Below are 25000 nucleotides of genomic sequence, written 5' to 3'. Positions count from 1 at the left end.
TGATAAAATTGAGTGTTTTAGAGTGAATTCCTAAAAAGAGCAAGAATAATTTAATATAGTGTAGAGTACTCTGAAGAGAATAGTGGCATGATGCCCTTAACATTGATAAGCCTTACACAAGCTTCACCTCTCCTCCCATCTTCTCACACAATGGCACTAAAATGATTTAAGATTCACATTTCAAGTAAGAGAGATGCACTTTCCAACTGTGCAATTACGGTACATTTTTTCAAATAAACAGCAACCTTTTGAATAAATTTTCAGATAATATGGGTCAAATGACTCGATACCAGGCCACAAGTCTTCCCAATTAATATCAAACCAGTAAATATACTTGGCAAGGAATTTGACCTAATTTAGTTGCATAATACAACAAAAATTCAGTTTGACCCTTTTTTACTTTTGCATTCTTTACATTCTTTCCTCTTAAATTTCAAAGTAAGAAAAATAATACTCTTTATTTTATGTTTAGCATTAATAATTATGCATTCATAATGGTACAATCTTGAACAAGAGAACATTACTTACAAACAAACAATTAATTGCAATATTCTATTACGTTTAAAACAAGCTGTAGAAGTAAGTATGAAATGTAAATGTGAGGGTTTCAAGAGGGCACTCTTGCTGGCTTCTGTGTTATTGCATTTGGGAAACACTTGATCCTGCTAGCAATGGATGGCAGCATTTGCTAGCTCCAGGCACCAGTTATGAACATTACAAGACCGGAAACTCTCTTTGTAGACACGTTGATAAAAGTTAATCTAGAATTAAAAGCTTTAATACACACACACTTAATTTTTGTTAACCAATGTTATCATTCCTTTTAAAAAAGAGATCAAATGTATTTCTATACAGGTCTGTCATATACAAAACAGTAATACATTTTTATGTAAAATGAAACAAATACGTAAAATCCACAATATCTGGGCAAGCAGGCAGCCACACAGTCTAAACTTTAAGCAAATATCCCCTCACTCCATCAAGTCTCTTTTGGTATTGTAACTTTTAAAGTTATCATGAAGGTCAAATTTTATTTTAGAGAAATATCTTATTTCTCCATCACTTACAAAAGATGTCCAAACCACTCTGATACACTATCCATGAGAATGAGGTAAGTAATGTAAACCATAAAAATGGGAAAAATATATCAAACCCATAAATTGGGTAATTTGGATAATTAATATCAAACCCTACTAAAATTGTTCATAAAACATGAGGGGGGGGATGGGGTGTCATAACTAACCTGACAAGGTCTAAAAAAAAAAAAAAAAAAAAAAAAAAAAAAAAAAAAAAAAAAAAAAAAATTGAAATTTATACATTGTTTAGGCAACAAAAAATATTGTACATCTGACCTCATATATACTCTAATCATCTAGATTTGTACGGCCGGTATTATTCTCACTTTCGTTACCCATAAAACGCCGATCTTGTAGGAAGACTGTCTGGCCCTTGCCGTCCACTATTTGATGTGAATCAGTTTGAAAAAGATCCGATACATATCGCGACTGGAAAGACGAAATACAAACCATTAGAATATTTAAAAATTTCATGTGCAAAATCAACACATATTGTTTAATCAACACATTTTACATAAATAACATATACTCAGAGAAAACTATAAAATCCTCCAAAATGTGTGTCTAAGATAAAAGGTGAATGATCAGTTAGTACTAGTGCTGTTGAGTTTTTATTTACTATTCTATACAGAACAAATAGAAAACTACTATGATGTGTATATAGCAGAAATGTCACACATGCTAAATCCCATATTTTATCAACAGTATAAGCATTAGTTTCTAGCAGCACAAATTTACAGGGTTGGTTACTGTAAAATCTAAGCACCTGTATCTTGGCTTTAATGATGAATACTGTGATAAGCATAGTTAATAAGGCCCTTCCTCCTCTACTCTGGCATATTTATTCCTATAAACCAGCTGCAACATTTAAAATACAGCACACTATAACCTTGCATATCATGGTGGGTTTAGAACTTGAAGTGCCAGAAAGAACACCATATGTCGAATGACAAACTTCTGGATTTCTGCAATATGATGGCACCTTGCTACACTTTCTTGGTGGACCAACACAACTTAGCAATGGCATACCCACATTATTTATTTAGCTATTCTCCACCCTTTAGTTCTAAATAATAGTAAAAACATTTGGTTAGTAATATTTTCCTTAAATATTCACCAACAAAATATAACGTTTTTGTTCTGGGAGTATCCCTACTGTAAGTGGGCATGTCTCAGCTATGTACTCCCCTAACTGTGCTAGCTAAGATTGAGCATTGGCTCCTTGGTCCTGCCTCTCACCCTTCAGTCTACTGATGCACAGGTTCCTAAGCCTTTTGAGATCTATCTAATCCACATCGTCGAGACGGTTCCAACATATTGCCCAGTTCTTTCATACGTATAACAACAACAGTTCCCGAGAACAATCCTGAGAGGTTGATAAAACTGCGACCAGTGATGGAGTATTTTACAAAGAAATTTGCAGAAGTATATGTTCCAAAAAAGAATTGAGTTTGGATGAAGGTACGATGCCATGGCATGGCCAACTCTCTTTCAAGGTGTACAATCCCAACAAACCAGACAAATATGGTATAAAGTTTTACATGTTGGCTGAATCAACATCTGGCTACAGATATGATTTTGACGTATATTGTGGCATTGGAAAAACTACAGTGGAAACTGTCATGGGGTTGATTCAGCTCCTAGTGAACAAGGGTTATCATCTGTACATGGATAACTCAGTTACCCTGACAGAGAAGTTACGAGAAGTTGGGGTTTACATATGTGGCACACTTAGACTGCAACATGGCGCACCAAAGGAACTGCAACAGCAGACAAAGGGTAAAATTGCATTGGATACCACCCTGTACCAGCGCAAAGATAACACATTTGTTATACTATGGAAAGACAAGCGCGTTGTCTCACTCATCACCAACTTGCACAATGCAGACACTAATGAAGTGCAGCGAAGGAAACGCATTCAGAAACGTGATGGAACAACATATATGCATATGTCTGTGTAGGGAATTTTATTGCGATCACTGTCCTACAAATAAATACAGTGTACAACAAGTGTAAAATTGACAAACATGAAAATAGCAAAAACATTTCGTCGGTTTTTGCCGCGCACGCATATCGTTCAACATAGTTTTCTATTTGGTGCCATTCTAACTTATGCTGTGTTGAACTTTTATACGTATGTTCTTCTAGAACATTCTATTGCGAACACATTGCTACAGAATTGAAATAGGTACATCGAAAATTAAAGTCAGGACAGTGAAAAGCGTATACACTTCCTAAGCGTGGTTTCCCAGATGTGTCGTCAGGTGTGCGGTAAGGGGTAACACTTTGGCCACTTCCCACACTCTTGCAGGTGGGCAGAGACCATGATTCAACATATATATGCATATGTCCGCGTAGGGAATTTTATTGCTATCTCAGCGATACCAAAATTAACGCTGTAGGACAAGTGTGGAGTTGACAACCCTGAAGAGATTAGAAACATTTTGTTGCTGTTTGGCGCTCTCGGCTAGTGATCTACGTAGTTCTTTATTTGGTGCTGGTCTAGCTTATGCTTTGGTGACATTTTATACATATGTTAATAATATGTATTAATTAATAATGACAAGCATTATTAATTAATACATGGAAGCAAAATAATATTCACTTTTGGTTGTCTTATGTATGCAGGTATTTTTTCAATTCAGTATTAGTAAAGGTATTTTATAATTTGCAAATTACACATAAATATATATTTTTAAAATACAGTATTGTTATATTCAAGTTTGATTAAAAGTTTTAAGCATTGTACAATAATTTACACTTTGATTAGGTGGCTCATGAATGGCTGATAACACAACCCCCTCCAGAAACACTGTCTCGGCGATGGCTTGGATAAATAATCTTCACTTAAACATTAGTGCGTTTCACCAAATAAATTGGTTCAATTAAAATTTGTTCGGACCACCCAGGAGTAGCTAGAGCGAGAGTTGCTGGAGTGAGGACGCACTATGTTTCAATGCAACACTACACGTATATTAACTTCAACATAATGCAATATTACATCTTTAATTTGTTTCATCTGAGAATTCCATTCTCACATTCTCTCTTATGTCCCTCATTAAGCATTTCATTCTGATGTAAAAAAATGTTTGTTCATGACATATTTACATAAATAGAACGAAGCTCAATTCTTCAACCATATTAGTGCCTTACTATCCTACTAATGCAATCAGAAGAATCTGCACATGGTTCTTATATCAACATGCACAATGTAATACAGAGCACCATTTGGTTTCCAAACTTTAGTTATCCGAAACTTTCAGTTTCCCCATTGGGGTTGGGGGAGTCACGCTACACAAACTAAGGTCGGGTATGAAGCGGTCCGCAAAGTCTTGCGCTGGCCAGGGTTGGGGTTACCCTACACGAACCAAGTTCGGGTAGGGAAGTGGTCCACCAAGCGTCATGCCGGCCCGGGGGGTGGGTGGGTGGGAGATGGTCTAGTTTGCCCAATGACCGTGTCGGGCACCACCACTCTAGTGCCTGCCACCTTGTGACGTCACAGATTCACGGCCTATTGTTCCCATTGTTTTGATTTGTCACGAGACTGGAGTGCTCATTCCGTGAATTTGTTTTACATATCACCACAATCAAGGAACATTCGTGCACCATGTCGGCTCCAAATGCACGCATTGTGTCACCGAAAGCATCAACAAGCAGGTTACGTAAAAGAAAGAAGTCAGTGATGACATTTGAGAAGAAAGTTGAAATAATTAAGAAGGGGAGAGCGGTGTCACAAGAAGTGTCGTGTGTGCTGAATATGGCATTAGCAAAAGTACTGTTTTGTATCTTTTTTCATATGGAATTCACGTGGAAAAGGCACCACAAATGCAAGTGAATTTCACCAAGCAATGAAAATTACTCTGTACAGTATATAGAAATTATATAGAAAATTACTGCTGTATACAGCGATGGATCTCAAAAGCTTTACAACCCGCCATGGCATTAGGTTCATTAAAGTACATGGTGAAAGACAATCTGCTGACATTGTTGGTGCTGACAAGTATGCAAGTAAATTTGCGGAGAGAATTTATAATGCTGACGAGACAGGTTTGTACTGGCGTATGCTACCCACAGACACGATGGCTCATAGTGGTGAAGAAGATCCTTCAGGTGGTTATAAACAGAACAAACAGAGTTTCTTTGTTGTGCTGTGCAAATGCAGGTGGCACGCACAAATTAAAATTACTTGTGATTGGGATTAGTAAAAACCCCAGGACTTTAAAGTCAGCTAGGTGCCTCCCTGTGATTTATAAGGACCAGCCAAGTGCGTGGATGTCTTGAGTAATATTTGTTGAGTGGTTTAATAAGAACTTTGTACCCGAGGTGAAGGAGCACCTGAAAAGTGTTGGCCTCCCGCAAAAGAGCAAAGTTGTGCTGCTGCTAGATAATAGTTCAACGCATCCACGAGGTGATGAGCTGGTAAATGGCAATATTATTGGAATGTTCTTACCACCCAATGCAACTTCACAGATCCAACCCATGGATCAAGGAATAATTAAACACCACCACTACAAGAGGATGTTTGCCAGATGTCTTAATAATCAGCGAGGAACTATTAAGGACTTTTATAAAGTCTTCACAATAAAGTCAGCTATCTGGACTATTGCTAGTGCATGGGATGAGGTACAGCAGACAACACAGAAATGGTTGGAAAAATCTTTGGCCTACGTCTAGTCTGTTTCCTGAGGAAGATGACGAGGCAGATTTTGAAGGATTTACGGTTAAGAAAGTTAGCGAGAGGAAAAAATTAAGAGAGGAACTCCTAGCCTATGTCAAGGGAATTAAGTCCCCTGAACTGAGAGCAGAACTAGTGACTGAAACAATAGAAGATGACATAGATAGGTGGATAGATTTTTGACGAAGAAGACCCAAATAATCGAAACATGACTGATGATGAAATTATAGAATTAGTTGTGTAGCAAAAAAGCCAGAAGAGTGCAATAAAGAAGATGGAGAGGAAGATGATGAAGAAACGTTAAAGGAAAAATGTAATATTGAAAAAGTTCAGCAACATTTTGAAGACATTATGGCATTTACGGACACGAGTTACAGCGAGTTTGAAACTAAGGACATGATGAGTCTGTACAATTTGTACATGAAGTTTTTAAAAACAAGATCAAAGGGAATGAAACAAATGTCAATTAAAGAGTCTTTTGCAATGGTTTCCAAGAAAGCTCGCATTGCCTCACCTGCACCTGACTCACCACATGATGACCCAGTCAACCCAACAACTGCCAGTCAACCCAGAACCATCAACATCCACCACCACCTCTTTCATGTAAATAACTATGCTTCATCAACATCGACGTCAACATAAGCGGATCAGGACTTTTCTTATTGGTGAGTACAAACAAAATACTGTCGCATTTACGCTAAGAACCTGTCAATTTTTTTCTCCTAGAGCTTTTCCGACATTTTTCGATAATTTTTTTTTTTACATTTCTAGTTTATTTTTTCCCTCCATTTCTCGTTTATGAACTTACATGATAACCGACGAGTCTCGTCCCCAAGGGGTTCGGAAACCAAGTGATGCTCTGTAACTCAATAACATTCCAATATAGTTCTGACAAATATGTGCAACATTATGTTTGTCTTATGGTACAATGCCATAGGCATGTTGTCATCTACTCATATCAACATATCATATACAAAGCAAGAGAAATCACTGGGGGGAGTGGGTGTCTGTGAATGGAATTTAACTTGCATATTCCTTCCTCAATTAATAAATGTATAACTTATTTCACAAACTTAAATCCTTATTAAATATCCATTTGCATGCATGCACAAATAATACAGACAGAAGCAAAATATAAAAATGACAATGAAGCAAAACACACAAGCAAATGAAATGCAAATCTATTATAAAGCACACGATTGCAGATTGCCAAACATAATATGTTGACCCTGACCCTGAGATGCTTTAAACAAAGTCTATCTTGGTTGGGGATGACGAGCGACTACAATTCTGCAGCTGCATGGCCTCCTCAACCTCAGGATGACGCTTAGGGTGATACTGCCAACCGCGAAATAGATCCGACACATACATCGACTAGAGGGTTGTATGGTGTAAAAATGAAAGAATGAATGCTTTTATGTTTCTATCAGGGTCACTGCCAAAAGCTTTTCACAATAAAAATTCATGTGCTAAAATATATTACATTAATCTTCACACAAGGAAACTAATGGAAACTAACCATAATTTAAAATGACAAAATTATATTACCTCAACAGAGAAAAACTTTACAAAATACTGCATTGCTAAAATGAAGTGTGAAGAGACATGAGGTCAACTTACAATGAGGAATGCTACAGTTGTCCCAAGTAGGAAGCCAAAGAGAACATCTGACCAGTGGTGCTTGTAGTCAGAAATCCTGGACAGGCAACAGGCAAAAGTCATCATCAAACACACAAATTGCAGGAAAGGACGAACCAATTTGGGTGATTTGAATTTAAATCGCACTTGAAGGTAGATCTGAAATATAAACAGCATATATCTAACAACATTCTGTGTTAGAAAACAAGGTATTAAGTAATGTAAGCCACACTGATAATTATCTATACCTTGTAAGGACTTTAGCAAATATAAGCCAATTCTTAAGCTTAAAATTTAAATTAAGATAATATAGAATGACTCCTATTTTTATTTATTTCTAGCTCCAAGTAAGCAAATTCATCAACTCAATCATTTACAACTAAAGATGATTGCAATAATTTACAGTATTGTACTATTAAACTGCTCACTGACATTTTTTAGAAAGCAGTCAACAAGTTTGTTACTATCTGAAGAGAGGACTAAGAAAAAACATAGGATTAAACTGTTTAAGCATGGTTGTAATGATGTAAAACACATTAGCACGAGGGAATTGAGAAATTTCAGGAGTAACAGAATAAAAGAGTAGAGAGGGCTACTAGAGGCCCATAAATGAATATGTCAGTGTGAGAAGAGAAACAAAGACAATTTGAGAATGAAATTGCAAATAAAACATAGACGACCCAAGCTACTCCATAGTAAGGTCAGGGGGGAGAAATAGTAAAGAACAGTTTATGAAACTGATTAGGGAAGAATATATTTACAGAAAATTATAGGGATGAAGTTAAGCCAAGCAAGCATAGGAGGACTCAGATTACCAGAGATGAAGGAGCTACTTGCTAGAGCTGGACACAACTAAGACTGTGGGGACCAAACAGGGTTTCACCATGGATACTAAGATAGGTGGCGGAAACATTGGGCAATGCTGGTTTTATTTACTAGGACATATATAACGTCACTAGAAAAAAGCGAACTACCAGAAAGAAGACAGCCACTGCGGTGGCGAGAAAGAGAGAGGAAAAAAAGGGACAAGCAGCATTAAAATGAAGGTCACTAATTCCTTACATGCATACTGTACTATATAGGATGATGAAAAATACCACTGAAAAGAAATTGGTAGGAAATCAAGAAAGAGAAGAGCATTTAATGCAGAACACCAGCATGGGTTTAGAGACGACAAAATTCATCACACAAACAGGAATTTTATTACAATGAGACAGAAGAATGGGCACACTACATATTTTGTGGACTGTCAGAAAGACCTTGGCAGCATACTCAATCCAGGAAAGTGCAAAGTAATGAAGCTAGATGCAGGTAACAGGAGGCCAAACACAAGTACCAAATGGGAGAGAAAGTCCCTTTCAAAATTGGAAAAAATAAAAAGACCTAGGTGTTGATATCACATCGAACCTGTTTTCCAAAATTCGCCATCAAATGGATATCATCAACTGCACATGAAAAGCTGGCTAACATAAGAATTGCCTTTAGTAACCTGACCACAGAGTCATTTAGGCACTGTTTGCTCCACACATCAAAGATATATTTTGGAACATGTGTCACTAGCGTGGAGTCCTTATCTCATTAAATCCAAAACTAAGCAAGAGATATGACACTAGACTAGTATCAGAGTCAAGATGGATGAGTTACAAAAACATATGAAAGAAATTTAACCTCATTTAACTTCAAATTTAAATTTAAAAAGTGAAAGAGGTGGAGGAGTCCATGTATAGAAGATTACATGATATTATAGTGTTATGTAAGATAAGGTTGAATGAAATGGAGGATGGCCACTCACATATATGTAAAAGGTGAAAGTTGACAGAGAAGGGGTCGACTGATGAGTACAAAGCAAAATTTGATACGTGGGAGGTATATAAAGAATGTTTAGTCAGGATGCTAAGTTGGTGTGGTGGTTGTGTACAAACTAGTAACAGAATGAGAGGAAGTACTTGGTTGAGTATTCCTCCCATTGCTTTTGTATTGCAACACACTTTTATCTACAATTATATAATCAATTAAGGCTTTTCTTCCATTTCATCATATGCATGATGATATATTCACTTACTCTTTAAATATTATTACAAATTACATTTGTTAATTGCACATACTTACTTTGCAACTATCATCATTTATTCCTGGCACAGCATGTCTGGCCATTACATCATTCTCAGAACCTATTCTCATTGCTCTCCAGCATTCTCATGCTCTCCACTTTCCAGACAACTTCAGTACATAGTATAATACAGAAATCTTGGGAAGTGCAGAAAAAAAGTTAGTAAAACACATGGATGTAAGGTGTGCAGTAACCCATCTCATTGCCAAAAACACAACAGCCCTGAGGATTGGTGCAGTCTATCCATGCTCAACCTGCATGGATAGGTTCAACCGGAAGTTCACCAATGCACCTCCAAATTTTGTATAAAAGTGTTTGCCAACATAAACCTAAATATGAGCTTTCAAATAACATGTAGATCATGGGCCACCTGTATTGATGAAGTTAAATACTATTTAGTGCACTTACCACTAAGTATATCATTGTAAATGCAGAGAAAGAAGCATGTCCAGATGGAAATGAAAGCCGAGCTTCCTTCATTCTATGAGCATCATCTGATGTACAGGGAATGGGATCAATATAATCTTCAGTACAATTAATCTGAAAGACAACAATATGCTTCAGTTCCATTCTTCCACATGAATTTTATTTAAATTCTTATTTTGAAATTACATTTCCAACTATTGTAAACAGATGAAAAGAATGTACAAAGATTTATATGAAACAAACCTGTTTAAGACTACTAGTTATTACTTACAGTGTACCTTAGCCTTGAGTACACAAAAACAATTTAAATACAGAAGTGTACCTTACTCTAATGATATTAATGTTACATTATTTAAAATTTCTTTGGGCTGATACATAGTAGAAAGTGAGAAACAGGGTAATGATATTGAAATGCATGTACCTTACTCCAGTCAGGCTTGCATACACTGACGAAGTGTGGCCTCAACCTTCCTATCGAGTACTTTGCAATGTCGGTAGATAGTTGCGAACAGGCACATCCAAAAAGGAACGCACCTATTGTGGTGTATGAGGCCCAAAACCAAGAACTAGCTTGTTTGTTACACAATATAACTGGCTTGCCTACTGCTTCTTGTCGAATCCGCCACCACTCCAACAGGCACATCTGGACCAATTTAAAGATTTTGTGAGACATTACAAAAGTTATACTGCTCAAATATTCTGCATAGACCAATACCCTGATAGCAAAAATATTTCAATTATAACTTCATGCATCTCAAAATTACTTTATTTATATTTTTATAAAAACAAAAATATATATATGGCAAACAATATTGTAAAATGTACTACTGTACTATGTCTATGCAGACTTTCATTTATAATTTAGAATTTACAAGGAAGGTACAGTATTGTTAATGCAGCCCTGGTGTTGATCAAAACAAACTATGATCACATCAACACATTTAGTTGTCAGTTTTGGAAACATGCAAAACATTCAAGAAACTCAGGCACATGTTCTCAACACACAGGTTTTGCAAGTCTATCATTACCTTATGTATGCAAATGAGAGAAACTTTGTGTAAAGAGTGGGTGCTATTTGTGGACACGATTAAGTACATTTGTGAATAGGAGGGTGCATTTGTAGACAAGAGTGCAATTGTGGATAGAAGTGCTATTGTGGATAGAAGTGCCATTGTGGATAGAAGTGCCATTGTGGATAGAAGTGCAATTGTGGATAGAAGTGCAATTGTGGATAGAAGTGCATTTGTGGATAGAAGTGCATTTGTGGATAGAAGTGCATTTGTGGATAGAAGTGCATTTGTGGATAGAAGTGCATTTGTAAATAGAAGTGCATTTGTGGATAGAAGTGCATTTGTGGATAGAAGTGCATTTGTGGATAGAAGTGCATTTGTGTATATATGAGTGCATTTATGGATAAAAGTACTCATGTGTAAATGATTGAATGAATGTTTTTATGGATACAGCTGAATGAATGCTTTTTTGGATATGACAATGAATGCTTTAGTGGATAGGAGGGCATGAACGAATGTATGTACAGTATATGTAACGGTATGAACACATGTTTACTTATTAGGCACATATGTATGCTATGTCAGAGTTTTAGTCAACTATTGCAACACTGTAGTCCTTATTAAACTGTAAAATCAGTCTTTCATAATGCCTGTGTCCATCAGGTGACTGCAATGATGCATTGTGAACCCTAAACTAAATTAATGCCTAAGGTGGACCAGCAATAGCTTCTTTCCTTTGGCACATTAGGAATATTAAAGCAGTACTGTAATGAATACAATTTTTTTTATATCTAATAAACGAATTTAACATGTGTTAAATAAACATATGTATGAGTATACAATATATGAAATACATATGCAAACACATGCACTTTTAAAGAGTCTGTTAAAGAGGGTACAGAGGAGGAGCATAATGCACAAACATGCAAACATGAACCAGGCGTTGCAACCAGAAGTTATAATGCCTTACAATGGCAGCTTCCCCAGCTTCACAAACATCAGGGTGCAACTTGCTCATCACTAGTTAGTAGGCCTCAGACAACCAAAGCCTGTATGGATTCAAACTATCCATCTGGTCATTAAGATACCACAAACAATATAATTGCTCACACGCACTGCCATTTTCCATGACGGAGCTAAAAATAAAATAAAAACTATCAACAGCAAAGCCTTCTTAAAAAGCACAAGGTCATCATGTTATCTGACTACTGGATCTACATTCACTGTTATCACTAACTACAGCGGCTAAGCTGATTAACACCGTAAAATGTAGGGGTTGGGGGTTTCTCTCTACACACTGGAGATCTGTTGATCTGTTAAATAAACCTTTTATACACTTATATGAGGATCAATAAGACAACTCCCTCCTTTGATCACTGTAAATAATTTACAAATTGAGCATATATCTGAACTATAATACTGAAATATATCCACATTAAAACATTGCCTCTTGTAGCATTGAAATGATTCTATTAAGTGCAAGAGCCCTTCTCTCCAAGGTTTATGTTCGTGAGATTAAATGGCTCTAGACCTGTAAACCTAACCTAGCACACTACCTTTCAATGATACTAGTGCTCTATCTGTCAAACTGACCTTCACTTTAACCCTCATCTCTTTCTCACTCTCTTTTGACCACCATCCTAAAGGAAACATCTGAGCAAAATATTCAGTAACTTTCTAAATTGTCATTGTTCATCACTTATGTTTTTGTTGCATCTATTTTCTTTTAATGCCTCTATACTGTACTTTAATGTCTTAAGGAAGTTCCTTAAGTACTTTCGTATTTAATAATACATCTTCAGAAGGAGAGTTCCTTCTGAAGATGTATTATTAAATACGAAAGTACTTAAGGAAATTCCTGTTTCAATTCTTCCTTTGTGGTCTGACACTCCCATTTTTCTTCCTGTGTTAATTTTTGTGATTTACACACACATTAATTATATACTGTATACTGTATATGTAATTTTGTCTATACAATACCACTGCCAAGAGACTAGACTTTTATTTTCTAACTTCCTTCTATGCCTTTCCTCTGTCCTTTATCACTCCCTAACTTGCATTCCCAACTTTCACTCTTGCCTTCCTATTGAAATTCATCACAACCTTCCAATACAATAGTTTTGACCAACTTCTTGCTCATTTTATCACTCACAGCTCCTCAATCAGCCATTTTATGTTCTTAAAAAAAAAAAAAAAAAAAATTATTTCCACTAGAGTACTTTACTTTATATGCAAAATTTGATCTTTTTTTTTTTGGTTTATTACTTGCATTTCCTGCCCATCACGGATGACCTTTCACTCAGAGCTTCCCGAGTACTTTAACTTGATGCATCCCACAATTGTGCCATCTTCCATTTACTATGTTGCTCTCTCTGTTTGCAGAAGCCTATACATACTGCACAATATTTGTAATAAATATTTAGATAAACTCTTATCACCACACTATTGGTGACAACTAGAGATGCCTCATCTTTTGCCTTTTCTTTGTACACCTCCTCCAAGCCTGATGATATTAACTACTACTTTTTTCTCAAAACATTTACCCATTATTATCTAAGTCCTCCCTGTATTGTCATGAGGTCATAGAAGGTGATGAATACACAGTGTAATAAATAGAATAATACAAACATCAGCATAAATTAGAACAAATTACAAATTAAATACAATTTCTCCTAGGGTTTTGAGTTGTCTAACAGTATTTGAAAATTTTAATAAGAATTTGGCAAGACAGTGATTTATTAAAGTTGTGGTATCTGTGAGCCAGGATTGGCGAGTTAGTGCTGTGCCCAGGAGTGCTGCGGTGCTCATCACATCAACAAGAACAACAATCAAGCCTCATTAAATCTTGCTCACATTTCCTTACAATAAGTGTAACAAAATATTACAACAAACATTATTTAGTCGAGCTCAAGCAAATTAACGAGGATTGAATGTCTTGGCAGGAAAGAACACAATAGGTCAAGAAGGAAATGAAGATAAACAGGGGAAAAGGATTAGGAAGGAACTAGTATAAGGATATGGAGGATATGGAAAATTCTTTTTAAATGTTCACACTTCCTGAATTTGGAAATATAGAATAATATAAATGGTACTTATATATAATGCAGTGTTTTATATATTTGGTAGATATTTACAATAAGCAATCGTCTTATGCTAAAAGCATTAAAACCTCCCCCGTGAATAGTTGCTTTGTTAATAAGCTAAATGTACATAAATCTGCAGTTTCAAGCCCCAATACTGCGTAGAACCACTCTCCCAACTTGTATTAGCCATCTTGCATGAAGGTGATATCCGTGGTTACCCCTTAATGAGAAGCATTAGTAACATAACTTTTGCCTCAGTTTAACATGAAATAAAAATCAATGATTAATTAGCCCAATTAATATAGGACAATTAAATAAAACCCCAATTATTGTTTTGACAACTTGTGTATAAGCACGCACACTGCATCTATTACAAATGTAAAAAAAAATTTATGGGATGAACAATGAACTCTGGGTCAGGTGGTTAGGAAGGTGGGCAAGGGCAAGAGGGAACCAACCAACTTACCGATATGGCAGGCAGAAACATGCCCACCACATAGAGCACCCCTGTGCTCACTGTGGAGTCCTTATAAGGGTAACGGAGGCTTTCGTCATCACAGTTAAACCCTCGCTCAAATGGCTTGCCCAACAGAAAGAAGAGGAGGAGAGGGATGGCCACTGGAAAACAAGAGGGACAGAAGGGACAAAAAATGAGTGAGGCAGCGCAACATTCGCTAGTTCCGCAGCATGCATGGCATCCTTCCTGCTCGCCTACTGTAAAGTGTGGGGTCCAAAGCTGTACATAGGGATCACTTCATATTAGTTTTCCTTATACCTCCCTTTCCCTTGATTATACCAGCAAACCCAGCTAGAGTGTCCTACTGCTATACTGTACTTCATTAGCTGTAAAAATATAAGTGATCCTCTATTTCCCTGAATGGCAGGAACAACAGGGCACAAAAAAACTGATTTATATTTCAAAAGAAGCAGCAATGGGTAGCTATCTTTACTTATCCTACTGTAATCAATACTTGAAAAACACAATATGCCACAGTGAAGGTTATATATGCACTTACAAAAAATTAACTCATAAAGCATGTTTAAGTACATCTACAAAATATTGTATTTAAAAAATTATGATTATTAAAATTGACAACACAGCAGAGGATTACACTCCAGGGCCATTGTTAACAGTTATTGGGATGTAAATGGATATCACAACTCAAGCATCTACCTGTGCATGGAAGCGCTCATTAACTGTATGAGCAGTAGAGTGGGAGGGGAGGAATGGGTGGACAAGCCAACTGAAACTTTGAATTGGGTGAGAGCAACATAAATATTCTTAATAAAAAATAAGCAAACAAACGACTCTGAAGGCAACACAAGTCTTATCACATGTGTGTATATCCCTGTCTTTGTTTTATATTATAACCACAAGGCTTACCAAAATAAATACATAAAAACTCCTTTAAGAACATGGGCACAGAACACAGGCAAATGTGACCGTATTTTGTTCCATCTATTGATACTCCCTATATCTGGTAAAGCTGGGAAGACATACTGTAAAATATTGCAGATGAAGCATAAGGGATTAATTGTTATAGTTATTACTCATACCAAATCCAGGTGTCATGATTAGTAGCATACCAAAGACATTATGTAAGTAACGGACATGCTTATTAGTGTGGCAATTTAGTGAGCATCCAAATCTAAACAAGAATAAATGATAAGAGTAAGTGGCTACAGAATATAACAAAGAAGGCTCCCAGGAAAAATGCTATTACCTGAGAAAAAATTGAGATTTGGCCATACACCTGCTAACGACTTGCTGTACTTTAGATCTCAACTCACCGAGTTTGGGCAGAAGTCTAGCCTAAATAATTTCAACACCATATGTAATTTTTCAGATTCATCTTAGAACAATGGGTTAACACTTAAAATTACCAGATAAGCTTTCCTGCCTGCAAAAATGACCTATTTTCATAATATAAGCAAATACAATACTAATTACAAAAAATAATACTTTTCAAAATTACAGAATTTGTTAAAAGGTAAACATCTAGCATAGCAAATAACTCTCATAGTCAGACATTAGCCAACTGACTCTAGATAACTAATCCTAACAAGGTGGCTACAAACATCATTGTGTTAAGGTCCAGGTGGCACCATGATGCATCCAGAACATACGTGCTTCAGCGAATGTTTACATTTTACTTTACAATATGCTTCATGACCAATGCCCAAGCTGTCCTTCACTTTTGCCTACACTTGACACCTGCTGTATGTCTTTGAATTATCAATAGAAAGTCTCCGTGGTGTAGTGGTAAGACACTCGCCTGGCGTTCCGCGAGCGCTATGTCATGGGTTCGTATCCTGGCCGGGGAGGATTTACTGGGCGCAATTCCTTAACTGTAGCCTCTGTTTAACGCAACAGTAAAATGTGTACTTGGATGAAAAAACGATTCTTCGCGGCAGGAGATCGTATTCCAGGGACCTGCCCGAAACGCTACGCGTACTAGTGGCTGTACAAGAATGTAACAACTCTTGTATATATCTCAAAAAAAAAAAAAACATTCTATCTAATGAATGAGGTAGGTTCCACAGGCATGTTGGATTGATGAAGATGGGGGAAGGGACTCAGCAGAGTTGCTTGAATGGATGAACAAAGAAAATTAGCACAAAATCTGAGCTACAGAAGATTCAACAATGCCTGAAGACAAAGGAACCATGGCTGAATTCCAGACAATATCTAAACTTGGGTAAATTAGCAAATTTCAATAAGGCCTTTCTGTGATTCTGAGATACCATCCAGTAATTCGGGGAAGCGATAGGGGATACCTAATGGATAACAACCATTGCAATTACTGTATACAGAAAGTTGGACAAGAAAAGAAAGTGTTGACCTATCCAAAAATCAGTGATCACTATTCTTGGTAGAGCCTTTCATCATACAAGAGATAGGAGTGCTCCCTGAGAAAATGGGGCACGCAAATCACCAGCTTGTTCCATGTTTTTTAATATGGTCACCAAGATGAAGGCTCAAACAAAGAATCCACCCAAATATGACATTTTGCACATTCCAGGATATGAACAACCTTAAGCCCTGCAAATTAAATGCAGGAGACAATAAGGATGGTCATTGGAATTAAAGAATTTTTAGCAGCATCCTGACACAACCCACTAGGTTGTGTCAGGATGTTTTACCATCCTCAACACTACTGTATTGGCTCCTATTGTTTCATCATTCTATAGCTCTGATGCTTTACACCCTCCCATGGGTTCTTCACCAAGAAGTGACTACAGCAAAAGTTTCTTGGGGGGGGGGAAAGGGGGGCGCACACTATCACCACACAAACCTTAGAATGTTTCCTATTAGAATGTAGCAGATCTTAGCTTAGGCAATAACCAAATGCAATTGTTCAGAAAAACTCCACCATCAATTAGACTATAGTACCTGAGTAATAGCAGCTTCATTGGCAACAAAAAGGGAAAGGATGAGCCTAAAGCTCAAGAATATTCTTAATTTAATGCTTACATACTGTAGAGGACCAGGTATATCTGTGTAAATGATACTACCAGAGCGAACACACCAGAATGTCCTAAATTCAGTAAGAATTTATTTAGCTATCACTAAAGCTTTCATTGCATGCACTACCCAACAAAAACATATAATCAATGGAATGCTATAAACACAAACACAAGATACTCCCCCCCTCCTTATGCAAGCTCTTTATACACAAATGTTTTTACTAACATCTACAATGCATTGTCTTCTTTTCTAAAACCCAAGTTACAAATACAGTACGAAGCAGGAAAGCTTATTCTGGCTTTGGTATAATTCAAATTTGTACTTTACATTAACAATCATTCTAACTTCACTGTTACTGTACTCCTAAAAATATTATTTCTCAATCAGGTCTTTGTCATCCATTTTGCATTTATACCGAATATATTACTTTTAAAAATAAATAAAAAAAAAAACGCAATTTAAACGAGCATTAATTAAAGACTGGCATACCTCAAACCCAACCCAAATTCTGTTTTGGATTAAATAATATAGCTGGAGATGACCAGGAATATGAGTTATTGATATTGGTGACGACTCATGCTTTAACGCAAGGTGGTTGAATACATTACTAGCAAATGTCAACACAATTTGAGGCATCAAAATGCAGCCAGGGATTGCCGTTAATGGTTAAGACAAGATTCACCTCCTACTGTTTCCAGCATATCGTGAACAGCCATGACCAGCTACAAGTTACAGTACTACCCACATTGTCTGGCTACCATTCATGGTATTTTGCTCTCACATACTGATCGCCCCAACATTCAATTCTGGGATGAGCCCAGTGTTGGGACAAAGTGTGAAATGTCTTCCCAACTTACCAAGCCCATGGGCATGGCCACCCCAAAAAGCATGAGTGTCGTGTCAGACACTGTTTCGTGATCGGTAAACGGGTAGCGGATTGACTCATCCTGGCAAAACATGCCCCGTTCAAATGGAGACCACACTTTCTTCACCACAAATATGCAGCCTGTCACTGAAAAATTAGAATGATTGAATATTCTACATAACGTAAACGAAATTACTAATGCTGTAATTTGTGACGAACTCTTGACATGATGTATTTTCATGATCAACTGTCCATAATCACAATAATCCTGGACAAGAAGCAAGAAAAAGAAAGTGGTAGGCTATGAAGGGTTTTCCCAATTAATAATCAACAGTTACACTTGGTCAATTATGGTTATAGAAGGTAAAGCCAGCAGAATACCAAATGTTGACCAGTTAACTAGCTGAACAGTACTAAAGAGACTGAGGGGGAGGCTTAGCGGGGCTTGTAAACACTCAGTTTAATAGCTTGATCTGTCTACACACAAGCTGAGGTGACGAGTTAATACAGCTTGTAAACATTAAAACAATAATAATCTGAAAGCAAAATATTTTAATATCTGTTCAGACAAAACAAAAACCATGCAATACTGTACAGTCAAACCATTCAAAATTTTGACCTTACATCTATTAAAAGACAAGCAATCTCACTTGATTTCTTAAAAAAATTACACATACAAAAACACAATAGATTTGTTATGAACATATTAGGGGAAAACCTCTCAAGATATCCACTAGCTTTAATTAACATGATTAATATTTTTATATAATGTAGAATGATAACTTAAGGGACTTTTATAACATTAAAAGCACCAAGAAATACAAAACAAAAATGTATTAAGAAGGATTTAGCCCTTCATAATTTTGAAAGATCAATGTCATTTCACTTCATGGAAAGACATCTTTATGGTTACTGTACAGTTCTAAGTAAACTGCCACAATTACGATACACCTCTTTTTATTACTATCTTCAGAAAGAAAAAGAATTAAAGATGAACAACATTAGGACTAATTCACTTAATGGCCATTTATTAACTAAAAAAAAGTTGATGTAAAGGACTCTAGTACATTTCCATTGCTTATTGTACTGACAGGTTGAGGTTGACATTATAAATGGTTGTCGACTTACTGTACACACAAATGATTTAAATATCTTGTTGTAGAGAAGCAAAGCGATCAGTCAACTACATTCATATGGACTTACAATTGGTAATATATTCCCAGTATTACTTTTGTTATTGAAAGATCCTCCCACGATACCATAACAATTGCTGTGGTGTCATTAGCGACAGCATCTTGCTTCATGTTATCATACAGGCATTGGTTAATTCAGTTCAGTCATGAATTTTGTTGAATATTGTCTTCAGCTTATTACAGTAAACAAATCAAAATGGAGATATTTTTCTGTATTTTCTGGTGTTTAAGTTATCTAATCAGTCACATGGGATGATCGTGCGATAAGACTGGTTTGATTATACAACTGCATCAGTCAGTAATTACCTAAGTGTAATTATCTAAGTGTAGTTACAGGATGAGAGCTATGCTCGTGATGTCCCGTCTCCCCAGCACTCTTTGTCATATGACGCTTTGAAATTACCGACGGTTTTGGCCTCCACTACCTCCTCACCTAACTTGTTCCAATCGTCTACCACTCTGTTTACAAAACTGAATTTTCTTTCTTATATTTCTCTGGCAGCTTTGTTTTGTTAGTTTAAATACTGTATATGACCTCTTATTCTTGAAGTTCCGGGTCTCAGGAATTCTTCACTATCAATTTTATCGAGTCCTGTTACTATTTTGTACTTAGTGATCATATCGCCTCTTTTTCGTCTATTTTCTAGTTTTTGCATGTTTAATGCCTCTAACCTTTCCTCGTAGCTTTTGTCCTTCAGTTCTGGGAGCCACTTAATGGCAAGTCTTTGCACCTTTTCCAGTTTGTTAATGTGCTTCTTAAGATCAGTATACTCTGCACTGAGATAGTTGTGGCGAGTGAGTACTGTACTAGGCTCAAATCGTGAAGACATGAGCCACCCAGGCTTGGTGTTCACTATGTTACAGATTTGAGCCAAGCAGCATTTAAAAATATATTAATCCTTTATACAATACAGTACAAATTATTAGGCTACCAATATTATTATTACATCTAAAAAATTATATACAGTACTTTATGGCAAGACAAATCCTTAAGTGTTTGAAAAGTTCCAACAGTATTGTACTGTACTTGTTAATTTGTATTGCTCCTAAATGCAAATTGTAGTTTATAACATTCTCTGAATGTAATATTAATGTTCTCCCAGATCACAATAGGGAGTTTGTGGAGCCGTTGTCATCCATTGCAGGTGGAAATTCCTAATGGTTTTTAGTTCCAGAGCTGCATTTATAATACTATACAATTATTTTTTTTAACTTTTGTTTTACAAACCGGCTTAGAGCCGGTCGGCCGAGCTGACAGCACGCTGGACTTGTGGTCCTGTGGTCCTGGGTTCGATCCCAGGCGCCGGCGAGAAACAATGGGCAGAGTTTCTTTCACCCTATGCCCCTGTTACCTAGCAGTAAAATAGGTACCTGGGTGTTAGTCAGCTGTCACGGGCTGCTTCCTGGGGGGTGGAGGCCTGGTCAAGGACCAGGCCGCGGGGACACTAAAGCCCCGAAATCATCTCAAGATAACCTCAAGAAGATACAGTACTGGTACAATGTGTAACCATCTGGCTGCAAAATCCAACACATGTCTTACGAATACATTCATAAGTACAGTATATCCAACACTTGTCTAGATGCTTAGAAAATCTTTTGTAATGTACAATAATTAATTCAACTTGCTTAGCTAAATGAATTTTGAGGTTAAGTTCCTGAACTCAACTCATTATATGCCTCTAACATTTTCTACTACTGCCCGTAGGTTGGGCATGGGGTGAATAATAAATGAACTAGGGGTCATTCCATGTGAATTTACCAAAGGCCTCATCACTCGACCCTTTCTAAATCTAATGAAATTTTGTAATAAAGTACCCCTAGACCCCCAAATGAAATTGTGCAAAATATTAGAGCTCAATATGCTTTGGTTCTTAAAAAATAGGTCCATGTTCAATGGGCTCTCATCCCATTAATGCATACATATTGTAAAAAGGGCCAACTTTGACCCTTTATCAAATCACGTCTAGTCTCCAAAGGTGTGAAATTTGGCATACAGTACCAGAACAACTTTTGGTGCGGAATACAGCAGTGTAATAAAAAATGTAGTTTGGGTAGCCATTCAGCTACCAATCCATGCTAAAATCACTGCCAAATTTTGCCGTGAGAAATTTGGACCCCAATTTAGAGACCACTTACTCATCACCAAAAGGTCTAAACCCCATGATCTTTTGCAACGATGTATAACAAGCACAATATTATGCAGTGATGCAATAGCAACTCTGTTGTATCCGTATGTCCAGAGGTGGCCCACTTGAAAGTTGGCCAAAAAATTTTTTTGTGCAAAACTAGCCAACTTTCAAGGCAAAATATCTCAATATGCGTCATTCCCAATTTGGTTTTGAATGACACCATTGGATAGAGCAGATTTTTCTGTACAAGAGTAAATTTTATTTAGGTTGAGATCTGAATTCCTAGTTCAGCCAGAGGACTGAAAATGATATCACACCTTGGTGTGATATCGAAAAAAATGAAATTATGATTCTCCATCTTCTTTGTGCACTGATCATGACTGCTAGCAAATTGATATCCAAACTGATTGGAAAAATTTTAAGCTTTATTGGGTAGAAAATTTTTGAGTGGAATTCAGAATTATTATTAAACAATCGGTGCTATTTTAGGTTCCTGTTCTATATTTATCTTTACATCTTTGTAGTATCGTGTCAGCAGGTCAAACATTGCTGTTTACTTATTTGTGTATTTACTTGCAATAAATATACAAATAAATAAAAAGCAATATTAATATTAATGTATTACAGTCTCACTTGAAATTACGTTATTCAGTTAAATAATTTGATTTGAATTCGATTACAGATACGTCATGAATCAGGATTCCATTGTTATTGCCATGTACTATTGCTAGCCATGAGCGTGACTTCTGAATGTCACTCGACAACCTACACTCCCAACAAAGTCTTGAAGTTTCTAAAACAGTGTAATGCAGAAGATCAAAAACTGATAGCAAAGCAAAGTGAACTGAACTTGGATGGAGAATCTCAAGTATGCCTCCGTCATGAAGCTTTGCTGTTGACAAAATTTGAATTTTTGCAAAAAACTTGCTGTGATCCCTTCAAGAAGAAATGCCATCTAAAGCGAAAAGATTTGCGACCAATCACAGTAGCTACTGCAGAGAAAATGTCAGATATGCTGAAAGTCAGTATTAAGCCTGGCCAAAAGTTGTGCACATCATGCAGAAAGGAATTCGACAGTAAGCAGGTAAGTGAGTCCAGCTCTACTGAATCTGATGGCCCTGCTGATAATATGGAAATCTGTGAAAGTGTAAACACAAGTTTATCAGTATTAGGCATCTCACCTATTAAATATCAACCAGTTAATGCAAGGGATAAGCATGGTTATGCAAAGAGTAAGATTAGCCAAGCACAGGAAATAATTGCCGAGCAGATTGCTGCAATTGGAAATATTGATAGCCAAAACCTGTTGGTACCAAGTTCTAGCCAACATTGCACAAATTGCCAAGACTTCAATAAACTCATTGAAGAAATGAAGCTAAAATTCCAGGTAGCAAAGCGCCAAGAAAAAATACAAACCCTAACCCTCGTGCCACAAAGCTAGTCTATCAAAAAGACAATGGAGCAATTCAAAGTTTCAGAATACATGGTTCGTGAAGCTAGGAAGCTGAAAGAATAACAGGGAATACTAGCAATTCCGAAGAAAATGCAGGGCAAGTCAGTTCCTGAGGAAGTGAAGGAAAGGGTAGTACAGTTTTTTGAGGGTGAAGAATTTAGTCGAATGTGTCCCGGAAAGAATGGAAAGAAAAAAAGTCATGATCAGTGCACAAAGAAGATGGAGAATCATAATTTCATTTTTTCGGTATTGCACCAAGGTATCATTTTCAGAGTCCTCTGGCTGAACTAGGAATTCAGATCCCAACATAAATAAAAGTTACTCTTATACAGAAAAATTTGCTCTATCCAATGGTGTCATTCAAAACCAAATTGGGAATGACACAGACATTTTTTTTGGCCAACTTTCAAGTGGGCCACCTTGGACATATGGATAGAACAGAGTTGCTATTGCATTACTGCATAATATTGTGCTTGTTATACATCGTTGCAAAAGATCATGGCGTTTAGACCTTTTGCTGATGAGTAAGTGGTCTCCCAAATTGGGGTTAAAATTTCTTGTGACAAAATTTGGCAGTGACTTTAGCATGGATGGATAGCTGAATGGCCACCCATACTGCTTTTTTGATTACACTACGTTATTCTACACCAAAGTTGTCTTGGTATGTCAAATTTCACACTCCTACAGACAACAGAAGCGATTAACAAAGGGTCAAAGTTGGTAATTTTTGTGGTACTGTACTTACGCATTAACGGGACAAGAGCCCATTGAATATTGACCTGTTATTTAAGAACCAAAGCAGATCGAGCTCTAATATTTTGCAAAGTGTCATTTGGGGTCTAGGGCTATCTTACTACAATATTTCATGGCATTTGGAGAGGGTCGAGTGGGAGCCATAGGTGACTTTTTGGTGATTTGAGATGGAATGACCCCTAAACTAAATGGACACGTATATTCAACACAGTCTGCAGACATTAAAAAATAGCACTTTGATGCCATTTTAACCTTATGCCAGTATGGGGTTAAAAAATAACAAAGGTATTTTTGCATTTTTGTTTACTGTACATCTATAGTAAGAAAATAACTGGCTTTTTCTCGTGGCACCATTAAAACTATATATAACATAAAAGTGAAATAAATGACTTTAATGAAAATTAAAAATATGCCTATTTTCTAATAGGAAATATATATGGTCCAGATACCAGGCAATAATAATAACATTAATAATGCACAAAGAAATCACATTAACATCATGTATCAATGAGAAAATCAGTAGGAATTGCAAGGAGGATTTGTATTTATGTTCTGGGTACTGTACTCCCAAGCAAACGATTTAGACAACTACACCAAGACATGGTCTAAGGCATTTTATGCCCTCTGGAAGACCACATACTTGCGCTTGGGAAGACCGTGTACCACCCTTGGGAAGACTATGAACTGTCTTTGGAAATACTGTACACGGTAACAACCTTAGGAAGACAATGTACTGCCCATGGGAATAGCACATGCGGCCCTTGTGAATAGTTTATACAATACTGCCTTTAGGAATACCACATACAGTACTGCCCTTGGGAATACCACATGCTGCCCCTGGGAATACCACATACTGCCCTTGGGAATACCACATACTGCCCTTGGGAATACCACATACTGCCCTTGGGAATACCACATACTGCCCTTGGGAATACCACATATTGCCCTTGGGAATACCACATACTGCCCTTGGGAATACCACATACTGCCCTTGGGAATACCACATACTCCCCTTGGGAATACCACATACTCCCCTTGGGAATACCACATACTCCCCTTGGGAATACCACATACTCCCCTTTGGAATACCACATACTCCCCTTGGGAATACCACATGCTG

At 36.9% G+C, this 25000-nt stretch overlaps 2 protein-coding genes across 2 annotated transcripts; one reads left to right on the top strand and one right to left on the bottom strand.

Annotated features, from left to right (window-relative positions):
• Nucleotides 1-1247: 1247 nt before the first annotated feature.
• Nucleotides 1248-18499, bottom strand: LOC123773160 (phospholipid phosphatase 3; the record flags this gene model as incomplete). The annotated part of the gene is given in 5 exon segments (XM_069321055.1): nt 1248-1505; nt 7372-7548; nt 9908-10039; nt 10347-10568; nt 18345-18499. Coding segments are annotated over 5 exon segments (827 nt in total), but the record flags the coding sequence as incomplete, so codon positions are not given.
• A 3908-nt stretch (nt 18500-22407) lies between these two features.
• Nucleotides 22408-23115, top strand: LOC138362436 (ARL14 effector protein-like). Its single transcript, XM_069321054.1, has one exon. The coding sequence runs from the start codon at nt 22408-22410 to the stop codon at nt 23113-23115; it is 708 nt and encodes a 235-aa protein (XP_069177155.1).
• The last annotated feature ends 1885 nt before the right edge of the window (nt 23116-25000 follow it).

Source organism: Procambarus clarkii, unplaced genomic scaffold (genome assembly GCF_040958095.1).
Source record: "Procambarus clarkii isolate CNS0578487 unplaced genomic scaffold, FALCON_Pclarkii_2.0 HiC_scaffold_1815, whole genome shotgun sequence".
NCBI classification, from domain to species: Eukaryota; Metazoa; Arthropoda; class Malacostraca; order Decapoda; family Cambaridae; genus Procambarus; species Procambarus clarkii.
Note: the sequence above shows the minus strand (reverse complement) of the source record. Positions and strands in the feature narration are given on the sequence as shown.